At 46.1% G+C, this 19,744-nt stretch overlaps 1 protein-coding gene across 22 annotated transcripts in view; it reads left to right on the top strand.

The window, feature by feature from the left end:
* adgrb2 (adhesion G protein-coupled receptor B2) overlaps positions 1–6,374 on the top strand; it is a 90,888-nt gene extending 84,514 nt beyond the window's left edge. For 10 of the 22 annotated variants that reach the window (XM_052070076.1, XM_052070073.1, XM_052070075.1 and 7 more), the window contains one exon: positions 1,944–3,355. In XM_052070076.1, the coding sequence (XP_051926036.1) occupies positions 1,944–2,189 (246 nt within the window). In that variant the 3' untranslated portion in view covers positions 2,190–3,355. Of the gene's footprint in view, positions 1–1,943; positions 3,356–5,477 lie in introns of those variants that run through there. The other 12 variants (XM_052070083.1, XM_052070090.1, XM_052070079.1 and 9 more) reach the window with 7 other exon arrangements.
* The last annotated feature ends 13,370 nt before the right edge of the window (positions 6,375–19,744 follow it).

The raw sequence follows: 19,744 nt of genomic DNA, 5'->3' as shown, positions 1-19,744 counted from the left end.
TAAGTGAGGTGTGCTCGGCTCCCCTTTGCAGCAAGACAGCGCGTGTCTGCGTTGAATGCAGATGGCACAGACCAGGGAAACTTTTCTCTGCAGTTTCATACTGCCTGATGATGACGATGATGAAGATGTGACCTGGAAGCCCAATGCGGAGGCCCCCTCCAGTGCCGACATGTATGGTGGCATGGATCTTAAAGAGAGGAGGCTGCATCATAAAAAGAAGAGGGCCGACTCAGGGTGGTGGTTTTATGAATCGATAGTTAACCGTGACAACTGTAATTGATGGTTTTTGGCAAGTGCAGGGACGTTTAGCGAAGGTAATGTGTGTACTTTGGTGATGTCTCATACATTGAAGATAGATCATTTGTACTGGCAGCCTTTTTTTTTCCCCTGTTGATTGAAGGTGGCCAATTTGCTTGCACTTAAAACCCGGGAGGTCCCGAAAATCAATTTGATGGAGTTAAGCAAAGGGGCCTTTTATATTCCGACAGTAAAACAAGCCTGCCTGCTTGTCTGCACCCCCACCCGCCACCGCCCTTAATCTAATTCCCCTCCGTTTGTCCTCACAGCTTGACGTCACGTCTCTCTCCGCCTCCCTCGTTTCCCTCTTGTTGACCCATGTGAGGCTTACAATTGATGAATTTTCCCCCGTCAGCTTGCTTCTAATTACAGTGTAACTCCTCAACAATGAAACCCACATGGGCGAAAATACCCCCTAATGTGGAAAAAAAGCTTCATGCATTAACACCATTCGCATTCTGACACTGGAAGAGAGAGTTAAAAGTGATCTAAATGAAAGACGGAGGAAGCAAAATAAAATACATTATCCAAGGGGAAACCTACATTCTTGCTGCTGGAGGCTGTGAATTTCCCCAGTGTGGGACAAATAAAGGATATCTTATCTTTTATCTTAAGGAATTGATGGAAGTGAGAGTGAATGCTGGTCGTAAATTTTGCAATTTCTTTCCCTTTTTTTTCTTTCTACACTCAACTCACTGTATTTCTAGAGCACTTTCAAACAGCCATCGCTGCATACAAAGTGCTGTACATGGAGCAACTAACATGCTGTATACAACAGTACACTGACTATGTGAAGTGTCAAATAAGTGTGTGCTCATACATATGCACTATTGGAATATATAAAGAATACACCTACGTTTGTGTGTGTGTGTACATCTGAGATGAAATTTGCTACAGTGAAAAACCCTCTGTTGTGAAAATTTGCTTGCTGTGAACATGATTTCGATGTAGAGGAGTTTCACTGTAATATTATCCTGTTCGGGCTTGGCTTGGGTACTCGCAACCGTTTCCCAAGGAAATCGAGCATCGGGCAGACCTGCTTTGTGTCGCGGTGGCTTTGAAAACAAGCAAGCTTCGCCCCGGCTTCATGCGCCGAGCGGCGTAGTGCCGTTTCGGCTCACTTGGGCCAATTAAAGAAAGGCGTAAAAAGCTGATTCACTAGCGAGGGGACTGTTTTCAGTGCGGCGGCGCTGGCCTGGATCACATGGCTTCTCATTACAGCCCAGACAGCGCGCGTCTGATTGCTCGTTTGTTTGCAATGTGTTGTACTAATGGAATTTATTCGCCCTACATTCTCCTAATTTGGCTCCTTTGAAGGGCCTGGTTGTTTGTAGAACCCATTCATTCCAACTGAAGGCCAAATGATGCTACTCATGCTTTTGCTGACTAAGATGACAACTCAGAAAGGGGAGACCTTTAAAAAAAAAACATTTCTGGTATCCACTCAGTCTGCTTGTGCATTTTTAAATGTTATTTGTTTTCTTCCATGTGTCACGCCATTTACTTTTTTTTCCCTGTGAGCCTAATACTCCATATGTATTTTAATTTGCTATATTGATTGTTCTTTTGTCCCCCCCCCCCTCCCCGTTTCATGTGCTTTGTTGGCTGACGGGGGGGTCTTTGTGTTGCTTATTGTCACGTCTCAGTTTGAGTGTAGCCAGACAGGCTGCAGATCCATGGGCAACCAAGTCAACAAAGGTAAAGTTGTACCCACTCACCCTCTCACTCCTCTCATAGCCCTTTTCCACCCCAGAAAACTTGGTGCTCGTTCGGCGCCAGGGCCACTAATGTGCTTAGTTGCTGCTGAACAAGTTCTGCATTCTTTTCCTTGCCTTGCTTGCTTTGTGCCACTTGTAGTTTCCTCTCAAAAAAATACCTTCTGGTGCTTTTAGTTCTGTCTTTGTCGTACATGTTATTATTAGCATTTTTTTTCAATTGTATTCAAAGAAGCAAGGGCCAATTACCAGTTTGACGGTTCACCGTGGTTTTAAAAAGGTCAAGGTTTCAGTAGCCACGAATACCGTCTGTCACCAATAATGAGCTCTTTTCTTGTTTGAGGGGACTTTGACGCACGGCGCAAACTGATTGGCTCCTTGCAGAGTTGAGCAAACAAGCCTTCTCTTTGAAATGAATAGCCTCCAATTAACTTCTTTGAGTTAGCATTCTCTGTGAGCAGAGAAGGGAGGGGTGAGCAGTTATTCACGGACAATGAGTGGGGCCGAAGGAGCTTGGATGACAGTAGGAAGGACGCCTTTTGACTAATAATGTTCATTGTCCTGAAATATAAAGAACATGTTTTTGAAAAAAAAATAATAATAATCGACGGTGCCAGCGCGTAATTGTTAACCCCGAGGACAACATGAGGAGCCCACTAAAAATAGCCCGCCAGTGACACTGTGACTCGGTAAGAAGAATTAGAAGAGACGATTGTTAATATCTTTGATTGATTTATCAGGTTTACACATTTCATATTGGACCACACATTCTATATCACGTTCACAACTAAAATAGATTGTGTTCAATGAGGAGGAGGAAAAATGCATTTTTTTAATGTACCCCACCATTGCAAAAAGGATGCATTTTAACGCTGTCATTTTAATACGGTGACCATAGCGTCAGAAAGCATCGTTGTATCGAGATTCACCAAAAGTTTAGGTTCTCTAAACTAATGCCATCTTCCACGCTTTATTTTTAAAGTTGTACAACAAGTCCAAGATTGCGCGCTAGCTCATTTCCATGATCATTGATCATTTGGACCTTGACGAGGGCTTTTGAGTGACGGGCAGAGAGAGAAAGAGTGGGAGAGAAGCGATGATGTCAACAAAGCAAAAGCGAGCCGTTCACCCGCCAGTGGCAAGAGCAATGCTGTTTGTGTAAAAGCAGAGTTGCGAGTGACTTTGATTTCCTCCTTTTCTCTCATTTCTCCCTTGTTTTTTTCTCTCTCTCTCTGTCGGTGTCTCTGGTCGCCGCTTCGTGCATGCCTCCTCCCTTTTCACTGCCGCAGAGGGAAAAGCGATGGAGCATTTCGTCTGCTGGAGGTGAAAAGAACTCATCCAGTGTAAGTAGAGGGGTTTCTGGCAGAGATCTAGATTGGGGGTTGGGGGTTGGGGGGGTGTTGAACAGGATGAGCTGGCGCTTTTGGGCATGGAGGAACAGAGGCCCGCGTAGATGGCGACAGGCAATGGATAGACATGCAGAAGCAACACAATCGCGTTAGCCTTGCTCTCGCGGGGATGGCGCCGGGGCTTAACTGCTGCATTACGCACACTCCCGCGTTACAAAATGCTCCTTCGTCAGCAGTTAGCATGCAAATTGGCTCCCCGATTACGCTTTTTGTATTCATTTTTTTGCCAACTGTCAGAATGTGACGCAGCAAGAATGATAATCAGGCAGATATTGCTCCCTGGGGCTCCGGCAATGATCATCGTACTGCCGGGCGGGGGCTTGGGGGGGAGGGAGAGGGAGAGGGCACTCTGTACGACTGCAGATCTCTTGAGTTGTATTTTGTGAGTCCCGAGTGACCGGATAGATTTGGGATTAAGTGTGCGGATTACGCCATTGGCCGGATAAAAGGAATTTTGGAGGTGTAAGGATGCTGAAGAAACGACTTTGGCTATGGAAGAAAACTAGAAAAGCCCGTTCGCATTGTCCCATTTTGAAGAATTGTCCACAGCCCCATATTATCTTCCCTTGGATGATCCGCCCTCACAAGTAATCCATCTCATTTGCTTCTATTTTACATTTTTAGCAAGAAGCATCTTTGCGACTCATCCCCCCCCAAGTCGCCACAGCATGAATCTGCAAATCATTATCTCCACAAGCACAAGAATGGCATTTGAATAATAATCCTTAGCCGGTGCTTAATTCTGCCTATAGAGTAGTTAATCCCCCCAACATGCATTTTACATGTGCGGGGGCTGGGGTGGGGGGTACATCTGAGGACCGCATGCAGCGATCACAGACCGCCAGCCCGCAGGGTTTCATCCCATGATTAGTCCATGTGAAGTGGAGCCGACTGCTTCGGAGTAGGAGGCAATGCAGCTCGGTGGGGAAATATATCAACATAGACGGATGCCTCCTCACAACAACTGCGCATCCTGCTGGTTTGCCACATTTGATTGCCGAAAATGAAAGTATCTCATTTTGAAGGGTACAGAAGACTGAGCGTCTAGTTTGTTTGCAGCGTCGGTCGGCCATGTTTGAAGGGGCAACATACCGGCTTCCAAAAGTTGCTGGGGCCAAGTTTGAAATCGGCGAAACCGATTGAAACAACTCCAGGGGCATGCGGCGTGCCGACCTCCACCAAGTCTAACAAGAGGAACATTTTGCTGCCTGTCAGCCAGTTAGCCACTCTCGTGATCAACAAATGGCAATGAAAATATAAGCTCAGCATCACACATTTACCAAGGGGTAATCACAATGTGGTGCGATACCATCTGTCATATCCTGTAAGGCAGGTTATGTCCAAAGGAAGACCCATTTGCGGGCCGCCATCCATTTTTTAGTGCCCCGCGGCATATATTCAAAGTGACATTTGAAGCGGCCCACAGGCGAGTGAGATACAGGGCCCTTGGCCACACACACACACACACACACACAAAAACAAGCAATCTGCCTCATGACCGTGAGCATCAAGCTGCCGAGCGACACTTTTCCAAAGATGTTCACACAACAGCATCGCTTGCTTGACTGATTTCAGCACGTTTAAATCTTTAAAGTGGAGGAATTTTAAAGTGGCCCTTGCAACCCCCAAACGAAAAACTTTGGGCGCCCCTGCTGTCGGGCTTCTACAAATATTTTGATTACTTCATGACGGTGAGGTCCAAGCATCTCATGGAGCCACTAGGACGGAGTTTCAGATGAAAGTGCCTTGTTTGTATTCACCATATCAGTTCAAAGTTGTTTTTAAATGACGAAAAAGGCTGCCTGCTTCATTTTCTTTTCCAAGTAAATGTGACTAAACAGATGGTTTGTTTAAAAAAAACAAAAACGTGAGATCAACTTAATGCTCCTGTTCCCTTCTCATCGGTCCACTTTTGAGGGTTGTCACTGCTTTAAACAATGCGGATAAAAGTGCTGTCGAACGCAGAGAAAAAACAAGAAGCAGCTTCCGTAAGACAAGATTTCCTCCCGTTACCTTACATGGCTCGTTTGTTTTTTGTCCTCTCCATCCCCGTCAGGACAAGTCAACCCCCGAGGACAGAAGCTCGTGGGACAGTTTTAAGACCATGACCCCTGAGCTGACCATCATGCCAGGGGAGCAGAAAGACCGCATGGAGCTACACAATAAGAACTGGGACTCATCCTCGGCAAACACCCCGGACTCTTCCGAGGGTGACTTCCAGACCGAAGTGTGACATCAAGACACCGAGCTTCAGAAGACATTTGCTCCAACGCACACATAAAAAAAATACACACACACACACACAAACGCACACAAACATGTTCTGCACCGTGCTCTGTTGGATTCCGAGCTCACTTTGTTTACCGCTGCAGTGGTGGCCAGACATGAAGAGAAAACTGTCTAATCTATATTTTCACAGAGACGATTCAAAAGACAGAACAGAAACTTGTCATGTCTGTGACCGGAGACCATTTTGGACTAAGAAACGACGAAAATGTATTTCAGAGAAGATGTCTATTGCCAACAACAGGAACAAACAGAAGAAAAAAAAAAGGAAAAAGTTGTTGGTTTTCAGTGGAGAGAAAACTAAATGAAGACTTTCTGCACCGCTCAGCTCTTTTTATAGCGAGGGGAGAGGGGAAATCTCTCACAACCCGCAGCCACTCTGCTCTCGTTTATTTCCTTTGCCCCTCTAATGAATGATAAACATTCTTCTTCTCAGTATTTTTTCTTTCTTTTTTTTTTTTTTTTGGTGTGTCTATTTTTGTTTTATTTTCGGATCACTTGGTGGGCGGGGGCACAAAACAAGCTGCTCACAAATACATGCCAACCTCTTATTCAGGTCCCAGTTCGAAAAATCCCACCTGGACAGCCCACACGCATCCTCTGTGTTAACGTTGCATTCCACGGTTTTGTATTTTCTATGGCTTGATTAAAGAAATGTCCTCCCATATGGTTTGAAACACTTGATGAACAACAACAACAACAACAACAGCAAAAGAAAACTAGGATTGAGGTCATTGAAACAAGGGTGGAGGGGATGGTTCCCTTCTTTCAACTTTTCCTCTTTCACTTTCTGCCTCTTTTCAGCCAAGAACATCCAGAAGTCAACGTCTTCGAACCCATCTGTCATTTTCGCACATAGTTCTAATATGATCCTGCAGGTGCAGTAATGTTTGTGTGTTCAGCCGGCCAGCGAAATTATTATTTTTTTAAAATTATATTTATCCTACATAAATAAATAAATATTTAATAAATAAATAAATATTTAATACATAAAAAAATAAATATTTATTTACTTATTTATTTAACTTAATTTAATTTAATTTTATTTTATTTTTTTTACATTTAGATGTTTTGTCGTTGAAGGACATTGGCTCTCTACGAATTTCCAGTCCGTACAGGTTAACTTCATTTTAGGATTCATTTTATCCGCGGTCTTACCATTTAGTAGCCCCGTTTTGCAAATTTGAGAGTCAGCGGTTTACCTAGGGTAACTAGGCTGACTTGAACCCTTGAACAGGGTGACAATTTCTCCGACTGAGGTCATTTCCAACCTTCTACCACCAAAGTGGCGGGAAATTCTTGCATCTGCTTCCTCAGACAGTTGCCACAACAAATGTCCTGTTCTCATGAGGTAGCAAACCTCCACTCACACTTTTACACAGTCACTCATTAAGCGCATTTTATTCGATTACCTTCAACCAAGGTAACGTTCTATATACACACACGGACAGTTTCCGACAGTTTCACCCAGACACGCGTTTCGTGCACTCACCTCTGACAACGAGGCCACGTCAGCAGAAGATCCAAAGGCAAATTTGCATTTTCGGGCTGGAGGCAGAGCCGGTCAGCCCGCCGATGGTCGAGAGTGCAGCTCCTTTAACCTTTCCAGCCAGGCGCTCCAGAGGCAACTCTTGCGTTTTCTCCTCCTCGAGAGATCCATCCCCAAGTCGACAATGCTTCAGGTGACATTCCTCTGAACTTCGCCCAGGGCCGCGACCCGGGTTTGCTGTCGAAACAGATTTCTTTCAGCTGCGTAGAGACAAACAGAAAAGAACATCCGAGCAGGTGAAGCGGCTTCAACCTTCACATGAGGAAAAAAATCAATACATTTTACATTATTCAATAAAATCAAGACACTAGCCTTGCACGCTTCTTGTTCCCATGACAACGTCAACATCTGAGAAACCACATTGTAATTGGAAGACATCAATGTCAACGTTTTTTTTCCTCCACACGGTCTGAGCATTTCGTACGCCAGTGTCCACTGCCTCAAGGTCATCTGTAGATGATTTGCAGTGTACTCACAATTCTCTACATGTTCCAGCACTCATTTGCTTTTTGAGATACGGAGTCTGAGCGCATCCTGAGTGACGTGCCGTTGACACGTGCCTCCATTTTAATCAGTGGCAGCAGAACTCGAGCTTTTTGACTAAGCGACGGAAGATGATTCATTTTTGGGCGTCGCGTTGCGCTGACGCACAATGGGAGATATTAGCAATCGAAGGTCGAAAAGCAATTCCAACAATGCCCCGTTTTGACTGACAGCGGCAATATGCGAAATGATTTTTCAACGTAAAACATATTGAATCTTGTTTACAGCTTTTCTGTCAGCATGAGAGATGGAGAACGCCAATGCCTGTGACTGGAATGGAGCGGAATACATATTAGGAGATCCTTTGAGCTTACAAAACAATGCATCAATGCCAAAGCCACGTTTAAACATCTCATCCATCTCTCCTAATTCACTCTGCTCGAGAGTCTGGAATTTTTGGCTGCCGATATTTCCGTTTCAAATCCAGCGTTATTTGAAGAGCCGGGCCGGTCCTCTAAGGATCCATTCCCACGATAGCATGAGATGTCAGCCCCCACCAAATGCATCTCCCTCATCCAAGCGCTGGCCAAGCTAATCAGCTAAATGTCACCGTCCGTATCATACAAACAGGGAAACCGCCATGTCATATTTGCCTTCTGGAGTGTCCGAAACGAGGTAAAGTCCTCATTGAGGCTCCTTTTGGCTCCACCGAGCTCTCTCAACAAAGCACTCGTCACATATCATGGCAACCTACTTCCCGTCAGGATGAATCGCCTCTCCAAAGCGCCGAGGGGCTTCTCGAAATGCTGGCATAATTTAGTGGGAGGCTTCGGCTAATGCAATCCACTACGGGCTCTCTCACATGCCAAGCGACCCAGAAATCCTCGGGACTTGCCGGTTCCTTTACAGATATTTAGCCTTCTAATGTTTGAGCAGAAAAAAAACTCACCAAAACCATGAGAGAACTAAGTGGAGGTGACAAGACATGGATGCACAGGTGGCTTCAAACCTTGGGGGTATTTTGTTAAGAGGGAAGCATGTTGGAGATAAAACTGGAAGTGTCAAGAAGGTGAGGATACCACCCACACGTACTGCGGATGCTTGCGATAAAACAAGCGAGCGGCTCTTTTCAAATAGCAACTGTCTGGTCGGCCATCGCTTCCATGAAAATCCAAACCTGACCCGTAATTTAGATCACGGCTAACGTTAGCCACAAAAGAGCCGAGTACGATGCGCATCCTGGTTGTAAACACTTTGTCTAGATCGTGTAAAAACGTATCGATTGGGGGAAAGTTGATGAGCGATGAATATTTGGAGTGCTGAATCGTTGCAGGTAAGAAGGTATTATTATTCTGGGACATAAATGTCAAATGGAAAGAAGTGGTTTGCATGTTTTTCTGCAGTGGACTATTGTATGTAGCTTGCTAGCTAGAATAATTGATCACCCCCCCGACCCCCCGACACCCCATCGCTGTGTCATCTTCCTCTTCTCACTGATGACGCGGAAAGCCTTGAAGTGTGTCTCCGGATCAAAAGGAGAATGTGTTCAGGGACCCCATTTCACTCCTGAGAGAATGGAAATATTATTTCATCCCACTCAAAGAACCTCTGCGTGCCAAACTCAAGACAGCCTATGGCAAGACGGGAATAGATTGCTTCATCTCCTTCTCCCGTCTTCCTTTCAAGCATCCTTACTCACGAATCGCATCAACTGGGAAAATAGTTTGAGATCGCAATGCGGTGCAATGCGTTTCCCTCAACAAATTAATGTATGCAAGATATGTAACATCTTCATTTACTTACTTATTTATATGCACAAAACCCGACAGATAATTCCATTGAAAAAAAAATTGGGCAATCATTTTTCTAAAAGGAGGGATGCTCAATTCCCAAAGGTTAACTTCTTCCCTTCCAGTTTACAGAAACGGTTTTTGTTCATCTATTGTTTGTTATTACCACCACACAGCATAAATCGCCCTGCACTCCAGTATGCGCTTGAATGTGATCCCTCGTGCGATGTTTTAAAAAGGCAATGCTGGGGACAAATTTCATGAATATGCATGACAAAAGAAAATGGTGGGAATCGGGACACAAATGATCCTTCCCTCCCGAGTGTGTCATTGTCATAAAGATTTTTGCTATTAGGAGAACCTATGCAAGGTGTTGACCAATTCGGAGGATAGTAAGCCTTTACTTGAACCAGGGGACATCTTTTGATATAGTTTATGGATTTAATAGCCTAGCTACTGCAAAACAGCATGAAAATAATCACCTTATAAAGCGCGATTCAGCCCCATATAACGTAGGCTGGCTGCCTTTGAGTTGACTTCAAATGGCTCTTTCATTTCAAGCATTCTCGATGCAAAGTAACAGCCTGACGCGATCAACGTTTAAAAATAATGGGAAAGAAACCCCAATCGGATCAGCAAACATTGTCGCAATTTGACACGGCTAAGGACCCAAGTGCAGAGAATCAGGGAGGCATGTCGGAATTTAATCTCAAACGGAAAAAAAAAGAAAAAGAAAAAAAAAACAGCACAAAACAAACAAAGACCAAGGAAATCCAAAAATACCAAAATAACAAAGCCCAAAAGCAAAAATCAAAGCTGCAAACAAACACTGTGATAAGACTCAACATGACATGACTTCACTCGGAGCGGGACGGCAAACGAACACAACTACAGAAACCGGGAAGCTGAAATCCTCGTGCTATTGTAGTGTGTATCATGTGTTATTTTCTGTCTCTGCAGTGAAAATAACACATTTACGTGCATATACGTCCATACGTCTGGCGTGCACCTTTTCACAAGCGCAGTTCAACAACGATGGCAAATCTCCGAGATGCAGTACAGCGGCGAACCTTTAGAGCCTACTAAAAAACTACCCCCCCCCAAAAAAAAAGAAGACTGCTTATACTCCAGCCTATTAATGCATAAGCTGTCCCCAAGGTCACAAAGCTATAAACGCTTGTGAATGTTACGAGGCTCTAAAAACCTCAGAACGCAAGTGAAGGAGGTTGAGGAGTCAAACCCCCCATCCTCGCGGGTGGCTGTTTTGTTTTTCTTTCAACCCTAATTTATACATATATTCTTGCCTTTTCATTCAAAAAAAAAAAAAAGAAACAAGTTATTAGCGTATGGCTGACTTATTTGTTCTCCAAGCCTGTTTTTTTCCCCCTTTGCATCTAAGGGAAGGGGGCACATCTTGCAAATGGGATTGTCATGTGGAGTGCTGCCTAGTCATTTACATTGAGGAGAACCCCGGGGGCAAGTGGTGAGCAGCCACGCAGAAGGGGAAAGTGAGGGGGTGGGGGCTGTTGGGGAATATATTTGGCCAGGGAAGTCTAGATGGTCGCAAGACCAAGATGGAGCCATGGATGAAATGGCTTGACAAGGGGAAGGAACAGCGGCAGTGAGGGGTTATTGAGGCTTGATGTCATTTATTAAAATTCACAGTCCTTCTCAATTAGCTTAATTGAAGAAAAAAAAAGATTATTAGCACGATACGGATGCACCTGAAATGTGTTCAGTACAAAGCTGGCAGCGGTGACAACGGCGATGTGGGCGTAAGCAAGCGTTATAGGCCATGATTAGAGACTCCCAAGATAGCCAAGCGGGGAACAAGGATGACAGTCAAAATGAGAGCAAATAGCACAACGAGAACAACCGTGAAAAGAATGGGGAGAGACGGAAACAAAGGAAAGTCTCTTGTAATCAGTAGTCCCTCACTAGCCGGATTGAACAGCAAGCAAGGCAGATTGTTCCTGTTGGTTGTGAAGCACCGATATACCCGATCAGGGAAAAGTCTCGTCTGCACCTAAAGCGTTGAAGAGGTTCAACTGTGGAAAGGCTATGGACGGACAAGTTATGAATTTTGGGGGATTCGGGTTTCCCAGCCGCTGTACGACTTGAGACCCCCTTATTGAGGGCAAGACGGCTTCCAATTTTACTCCAATTGAAAACCAAAGTCTTCCCACACTGGGCTTGCAGCACAAGAAAAGCGCCAGGCGGCGGGAAAGATCAAACCAAGCACAAAGTCAGACAGGAATTGCAACCAATCTGCCCAATTGGGAAACTTAAAAGCTGGCTAGAAGAGGGGGGACGATTTTCTCTCTCTGCTTGATCATCACACTCGAAGGTCAGTTCCACTTGAACCAAACACGCGCAGGCTTTCTTTCTGGCCAAGCAGCAATCACAAAGTACAATTTCTTTGTGATAATCCCACAGTGCCTCCAAGCAAGGGAGTAAAAACAGGACAGAAGGATGCATTTGAGAGCTGGGGGTGGTGGCGTGGGGCTTTAATGCAATCGAAGGCGCCTGCTCAAGGCCTGTCGCGGTGCTCAGTAATGATTTTTTGTCAGTGGGGCACCGCTTTACTCTCAATACAGTGTGCCGCGGTGGAACAGTTTTGCGAGAGGAGCCTTTCCGTTCCATACGATTTCGATTTTGACTCAGTGACTGGTCGCATGTGACATTTCATTCTACCCGTAGGGCGTAAGGTCCATCGATGTGCATTACAGGAAGAAAGTAGCAGCTGACATTATCTTGGACCCAACACCTCGCAATGGATTTCAGAAAAGCCAGAGATGGGCTTTCCCTTCCTGGGAGCCAACGGCCCATCCGTCCCAGATGGACAAACGGCCATTCTTGGGACCCAGGATGGAGGATGAAAAGTTTTCTTTCAAAAATTGTCCGTAAGCGGGCTAAGTATGTGCTGTAACAAAGCCACAGTGGAGCCTATGACACTGCATTTTCTTATCAGACGATTTTATCTCAGCAGTATTTCAGCTCATCAACCGCGGCAGGGAGCATCTCTTTGATTTCTGATTGGCCCCGCTCGTCTCGCGCCGCACGTTCTTTTCATATTTCTCAGCCACTCGCTCTTGTTTCAAAGCGCCCCGGTTAATTGTTTTCGCCCATCGTGTGTGAGCTTGGGCATTACGCCTTTCACTCATCACAGCGTATTGGGGGGACATGCGCAGAGATGAATCGTGATCGTGATCATGACAGGAGGTGATCAAGATGAAAAGATGAAAGGGCAGAAGGAAGGAGAGGTCGAGCCGTTGGGAGGGGGAGGGGGGGTGCGGCTGATGAATCTCGGGGGGCATGTGGCTCAAATGAGGCACGTCCAAGCTTTTCCCATTTTGGGCCCATGTCGATTGTTTCGCTGTCCCATCTGGATTTTTTGCATGCCTGCAGGGCGCCGAGCCCTACTCGGCATAGATTCCATTGGCATTTCCTTCATGAAATAAAAATCTGCGACGTTTGTTCAATAGCTCGGGTCCTTGTTGATATAATATGCCCGCGTTGTCAGGAAAGCCACCCAACCTTTGTTTGGCGATAGCCCAGTCGTCCCCCATCAATACCCCAAATTAGGTCATTTATTTCCGAAGAGTGATTTCGATCCCTGCGGCGGAGTTACAGCGACATGCAATGAAAGTGTTGCGGCAGCCCGCAAAACACCCCGACAGCCTTGTGATTTAAACCCGTCTTTGACTTTGCCCGGGCTGTCCTCGAGGCTCAAGATTGCTGACACGGCGGGCCGTGAGGCCGACTCATCACTCGGCGCCGGCGTGACTCCGGAGCGCCTTTAACCGAGCAACAGGTGAGCTCACTGGGTCTCTAAATCCTTGGTGGGACACGCGGAGCCTTGTCCCGCCGGAGCCAAGTGTTGATCAATGCAACGAGCCGGCGTGGGAGGACGGAGGGGTGTGGGGGCCAAAAGAGAGAGAAAGCCCCACTGCCATCGCTCTGCCACGATGCTGAGGATCCAGATCCGCCGGGGCTCCCCGGCTAAATTAAAACAACCGGCGTCTCATTGATTCTAACGCTGACAGGGACCATACATCACCTCATACGCAGCCTGGGAGAGGGGACAAGAAAGGAGGGAGTGGAAGAAGAAGGGGAGGCGGAGCGGCAAGGAGAAAGGAAAAGAGCGACAAAATAATACAGTGGGACAAAGTCATATCAGGAGAAACTTATTGGAAAAAAGGACGGGGGATAAACTGTCAAGCGTGGCGAGCGGGAAAGACGGGTTGGTAGGAAATGATGGCGGAAGGAGAACATTCCAAGCTCTTTATGTGGCAGAAAAAAAAAGCTCGGAACGCAAAAAACTCACAGTTCTCGATTTGCTGGCTCTTTGGATCGTGCCGTTTTCCATTCGGAGCTTTCAACCCTGATCTGTTTTGATCTGTTGTCTTGGCTCAGCAAATAAAATGTTACACGAGCCCCCGTTTAGAAAGACATCCAGACGCTTCTTCGCAAATTTGCATGTGCCTTGCAGGCAGGTGATGTGCTCATGTGTATTTTCTTTTGGAATATCAACATCACCCAAAAACTTCACACGATATTTGCCAGGCTTCTTTGAAATCTCCGAGTGTCAGTCTACCAGCTATGGGTATCCCGTTTTGTCTTTGGACGAATGTAGTCGAGCCAAAGTACCAGCAATGGCGTATACTTTCCACTAGGTAGCTACGGATTAAAAGAGAGAGATTGTTGACTGGCGCAGCTGTTGCTGCGTGAAATCTCAATGGCCCCGAAACTGCTGCCTTAGACGGCATTAGCTAAATGCTGCCATTAGAGCGCTTCCTTTTCCCACTTGCCAAACACTTACGACCCCGGAAAGAAACTGAGCCAGTCGAGACAACGTTGCCCAAAATCTCTTGGTTTTCACAATCGCTACAGTAAAATCAATGCTGCGATTTAGATTTAATAATCCATGCCACGTGCTAACGCTGTTCCGAAATGTTTATTTACAGGTTAGCCAAGCGTCGCTCGCTGACATTTGCCTGAAGCAAAACAGTTTCTGCGTTAGCTGGCTTTTTCGTAATCCACTTCAAATAATGGTCGTCACAAAATGAAGAATCTCTGTGGAGCCACTACAGGCCTGCGGGACTGAATCTTGTGCTCCACCCTCCCGCTTCTGTGACATTGTGGTTGGCGCAAGCCAAGTCAAGTCACATTTATTCCTCAAGACCGAAAATCACAAACAGACTCAAAGGGCTTCACATGCACACAGTTGCTAAGTATTCACGACATCCCCTGAACGCAACCCTTAGAGGACAAGGAAAAAAAAACATGCTCGCTATAAACATGGCTTATTGTCGGTTGCTTTGCTTCTTCAATTCATTAAACAGCTTGTCATGAGTTTGGGGGACACTTGCAATGACGAATGCATTTGTTGACACCCACTTGAGGCAAAATTCCAGCAATTCTAAGTGCAGCCTTGAACGTTTACCCCTGTGGCATTTTCTGCTTTGCCGGAAATGGACGCCTGCCATTTGGCCATCAGCATGAAAGCCATTTCACGGCGCTACGATGGTGCTCTGCGGTGAAACAACAGCAACCCAACCACTCCATTTCCACCTGTCCATGCTTTTTTTTTCTGAGAGACAAGCAGTATGGTAATCAGCGGAATGAATATTTTGTGTGTGTGTGTGTGTGTGTCCAGCTGCTCTCCCGGCCACTGTGGCCATTAATGAGGAGTACCAAGCAGCCGAGCATGACACACACCAGCTGGATGTGCGCATACCTTCGCCGAGAGAGCAGTGCTGTGCCGATGAGACGGGAAGAGAAATTTAGAAAGGATAGGAAGCGCTCTTTTTACAATACATATGGCGAGGTCCTGTCGACTTGCCCTGAAGAACGGCAAAGGCGGGTCTGTGATTGCTCATCTCAAGCACTTTTGCATCACGTACGATGAAAGAATACTCGGCTCCGAGGCTACCCCAGCATTTTTACTTTCCTTTTTTTTCTGTACTGTAAAAATGAATCACAGTAAACAAAACAGAAACCACCAACACAAAACATATCTTTTTGATTTGACCGTTCATGGGTTCGTCACATCCCGGCTGGATTACTAGAATGCACTTTACTTTGGAGTCAGCCAAACCTCCACCAAGCATATCCAGTTGCTCCAGAATGCTGCTGCTCGTCTCATTGAACAACTTGTCCCAATTATTACAGTTGCAGACTGCAGTCGTGTAGAACGGCATCGCAGACGTGAGAGCTGCTTCAAATATTTTTGCCAGAGGTGGATTAACCAAGTCTGGAGGGGCAAAACCCTGCCGCATTTTGACTTTATTCTGCTGATTCAAAGCCAATCAGTTCTGGTGAATTAGGCTGAAGTCAATGAAGAGGAGCCACATAGGCTGGCCGTGGTGGACAAAGAGTCTTAGCAAAGTGGCTATCATGAAGCAACTGTTGGTTTGAGGATGACGCCACTCGCTCTGCAGCTATTCAGAGCCCCCCCCCCCCCACCCATTACCTATTTACAACAGCTTTTAAAACTCCCCCCGCTGTTCCTTTTCAGTTACTCTATCAACGAAAAGCACGGGGCTCGGATATTGCGCGAGCTGCATCCATTGTCCAACCTGGAACCGCTATCTATTCAAAAACGCATCAATGGACCCTTCTATTGTGCGGCTAACGGCACATGAGATGGCCATGCGGGTGAAAATGATAGTCGGTGGTTGGGGGAGTGAAGGAGGTGCCTGGGAAAGAGAGATGGAGGAGACGAGAATAACAATGAAAGATTTATGACGGGCGTTGGGAGCAAGGCGCTGCTTTATTAGTCCATTATCAACCAAATCGGCCCCACCGAGATGTGGCTCAGATCCCACCCCGACCTTTGCAGATGGATGCTCACTGCCATCACCGTTCACAGTCTGATTCGGCCATACCTGAAACGCTCTTTTCACTATTTTACTCATCTTCATGCGATATTTTATCCAGCATATGCTGTCCATCTGGGAAAAAAAATGTGCACTTTCTCTCTCCCTGGCCCGTTTATCATCCTGCTCTCTGAAAACCTTAGGGGCTCTTCATCTATGGCCATTCAAGGCCTGCCTCCACCCGCGCTCCAGCCCTTGCAGAAGCAAGAAAGGCACCCGAGGTGGACTGGGTTAATGCTCTGGCGGTTTGAGATACGCTTGTGACATTTCACCGTGGCATCTGTTTTATCGCAGCTGATTTAAAGAACGGAAGGGACGGCGGAATGAAGGGAGGGTGACGGAGGATATGCTACTCATGGAGATATGCTGGAGATTGTGAAGGGAAAAAAAAAGAATCCGTTTGTTGTTGCTTGGAAGGCTCTGAATGGAAGCATATGGCCAGGACGCCCCCAAGTGGCAGGCTAATGAACAATTAGAGCAGAGATAGACTGCGGCAATGCCAATCGGAGAAAGGAAAACAGCATTTGTTATCGCAGCTCATCGGAATGCGTGGGGATCTTCAAAGTGGAGTCATCTACATTTGGCTTGGCTCAAACGTGACCTTTGCGAGGATTCATAAAAACCTCATAGAAATAATAAATTTAAAAAAAGAGGGCATGAGAATGTTGGCTGAAGAGGCAATTATAGGAGAAATGAGCTGGAGAATGTGGCGTGAGGGCGAGAAGACAAGGAGAGCCGTGATACAAATGCAACATAGGCATGCGGTACACACAGAAGAGGCGGGGAGGGGTGGGGGGGGGCGTCATTGATTGGGGTGCTATGGATGATGTTTCTAAGGGCCCATTTTTGGTGATTAGAGGACCTAAAAGCTGTTGGCGAAGGTGAAACACAATCTCGGATGAGCAAGCTTTCAATAAGCAGCACTGCAAAACAAAACAAGGCACGGAAATGATTCGGAAGAGGAGGTTGGATCTCCACCGGCACTTTCTCTCGAGCTTCATTTGATATGAATTCAATAAGCAGCGGCTGGGCTTGTGTGCTCGGGTGTAATTACCTGGCGGAATGGCGTGGCGGCATCAGGAGCTTTGCCGCCGCCGCCGCCTAAACGCTCCCCCTGCTCGCTTGCAGGTCAGCTCTGATCTCATGTGAAAACGTCAATTATCAACTTACAGCTCGTCAGGCAGAAATGGGGGGCCACGAGGCCACGTGAATGTTTCGAAATGGCAAGTTACCTTACGGCTAAGCCCCAACACAAACCAACCTGAAAAGATCATCCTTATATATCCTTATAAGATCCTTATAGTTAGTTGTAGGTTGGATTTCATGTTGCCCACAATCAATCAAACTGTTTGCAAAAGTTGATACTTCAATACGATTTTTGTTTCCCCAAAGATTATTTTTCTCACACAATGTGACAAATATAACGGATAATTTTTGTTTTCCATTTCAAATGGCCCCCTTTCATAAAACACGCATCTACTTTTTCTGAAACAAAGACAAATGGTCGTGTTGTCACGGCATTTTTCTTTTCCTTATCTAGCATACGAGTTCTTTGTGTATTTTTTTTTGAGGGTCTACTGTAAGGATTCTTGCTGTCTTCTTGTTCCCCCCCCGTGTTCTTCTTCTTCTTTTATCTGGCAACGAGTAAAAACAAATAAATAACAAAATACCTCACGGGTCCCACTAGTTGCAAGTTGAAGAATGAACAAGACAACACAATACAAGCTTTACGCAATTTTGCACTAATTGCCTTCCGACAGCGGCTCTTCCGGGAACCCTGATCAAAGCCTAAAGAATTCCACATTCCTTTTTCACTTTCACATCTCAACCCAATAGTCTTGAGAAGAGATTTCTGTGGGGGGGGGGGGGGGGGGGGTATGCAAAGTCAACCATCTTCTAAGACTGCTTTCACAAGACTCCATTGAACAATACTACAGATACTATGTATATAAATATCGCAATGCTACATTACATATATATATATATATATATATGCATATCGAGATGCGCATGCGTGCAGCCTATCCGTTCGTTTTCTTTACCGCTTATCCTCACGGGTGCTGCGGGTGAGCTGGGGCTAATCCCGGGCGACTTTCAATGCGAGGCGCGATACACCCTTGAACTGGTTGACCGCCAAGTGCGGATACATGCACATTTATTGAATCAGTTCAGCTGCTTAGTGTCTACATTTTTTTTGGGGGGGGGGACCGCAATTTAGTCCAAAGGAATGAGCGCCCCTTGTATTGACAACCCTCAATCTATCTTCATTCCTCTTCAACGAGGTTCACCAGGTCGCCTCGACACGTCACAGCGACTGAGATACAAGTCCGCCTCGATTTGGGCTTTTAATTCTCTGGGGACAGAATTGTGATGATTGAAATCTATTTATGGTAATGCTTCTTTCATTGCCGCTCACTTCCGTGCGCCTCAAACGTGATTGGTACCCGCATGTTATTTGAGCAGACAGCGAAATAGCAGCATACAATAAGGCGACCTATACGCGCGGCGGATTTGCGATGCCGTCGTAACGTCCGCTTGCATCTGGCCAAGCATCCATCACCGAACGCCCCTCCCGGCTCCGCATGGAGCCATTCATCCCGCCGATGTTTCCTTCCCTCGCCTCTTGTGCAAGCCCTCCCCTCCGGTGCGTGCCGGTGGGAGTGGTCTGCCCTTGATCTGCTCTCACAACAAACAGGCTGGTAAACATCATGAAACATTTAGAGGAGGCAGAGCAACCTTCTCTCTAATTCACACTGGCAAGTAAAAAAAAAAAAAAAAAAGGCCAAAACTACACCAACGCTTTCTGGTCTTGAAATGGAAAAAACCCCGGCTACTGTATTTCCATTCCGTCTTTTGCATCTTTTGTCGTCTTACTCCTATGCAGTCAGCTTATTCCGTTCAGCCTCCCACGTTCTCTTTCAAATGTTTCTCGTGGTTGGAAAGAATGAGGGGAGGGAGACATTAATGCTGTGTTTGGGAATATGTGTCAGTTGGCAAAATAGGGTTCACGTGGCCGAGGTCTGCGGTGTGTACTTGTCTTCATCCAATCCAATTTTTTTTTTGTGTCTTTGTTGCCTTTCGCCCACATGAACTCCATTTTTCCCCCTCTTTTTATGAACGCTGTCCTTCCATTTTATCGAGCTCTACTTTTTTTTTTTTGCACTCCCACCACCCTCACGTCACAACAAGCAAACCAGACTTGAGTACCATAATACGCCGCGTCCCTCCGCAGTCTTAAATCCACAATGCGCGCGCGCTCATCTTCTATCTTCTAATGGCGCTTTGCTGCAGCTCACCGCTTGGCATTTTCACTTTATTCCGTGTCTTATTGCCG

This window comes from Hippocampus zosterae, chromosome 7 (assembly GCF_025434085.1).
Source record: "Hippocampus zosterae strain Florida chromosome 7, ASM2543408v3, whole genome shotgun sequence".
Taxonomy (NCBI): Eukaryota; Metazoa; Chordata; class Actinopteri; order Syngnathiformes; family Syngnathidae; genus Hippocampus; species Hippocampus zosterae.
The sequence above is the reverse complement of the archived record's forward strand: the minus strand, read 5'-3'. Positions and strand labels throughout refer to the sequence as shown.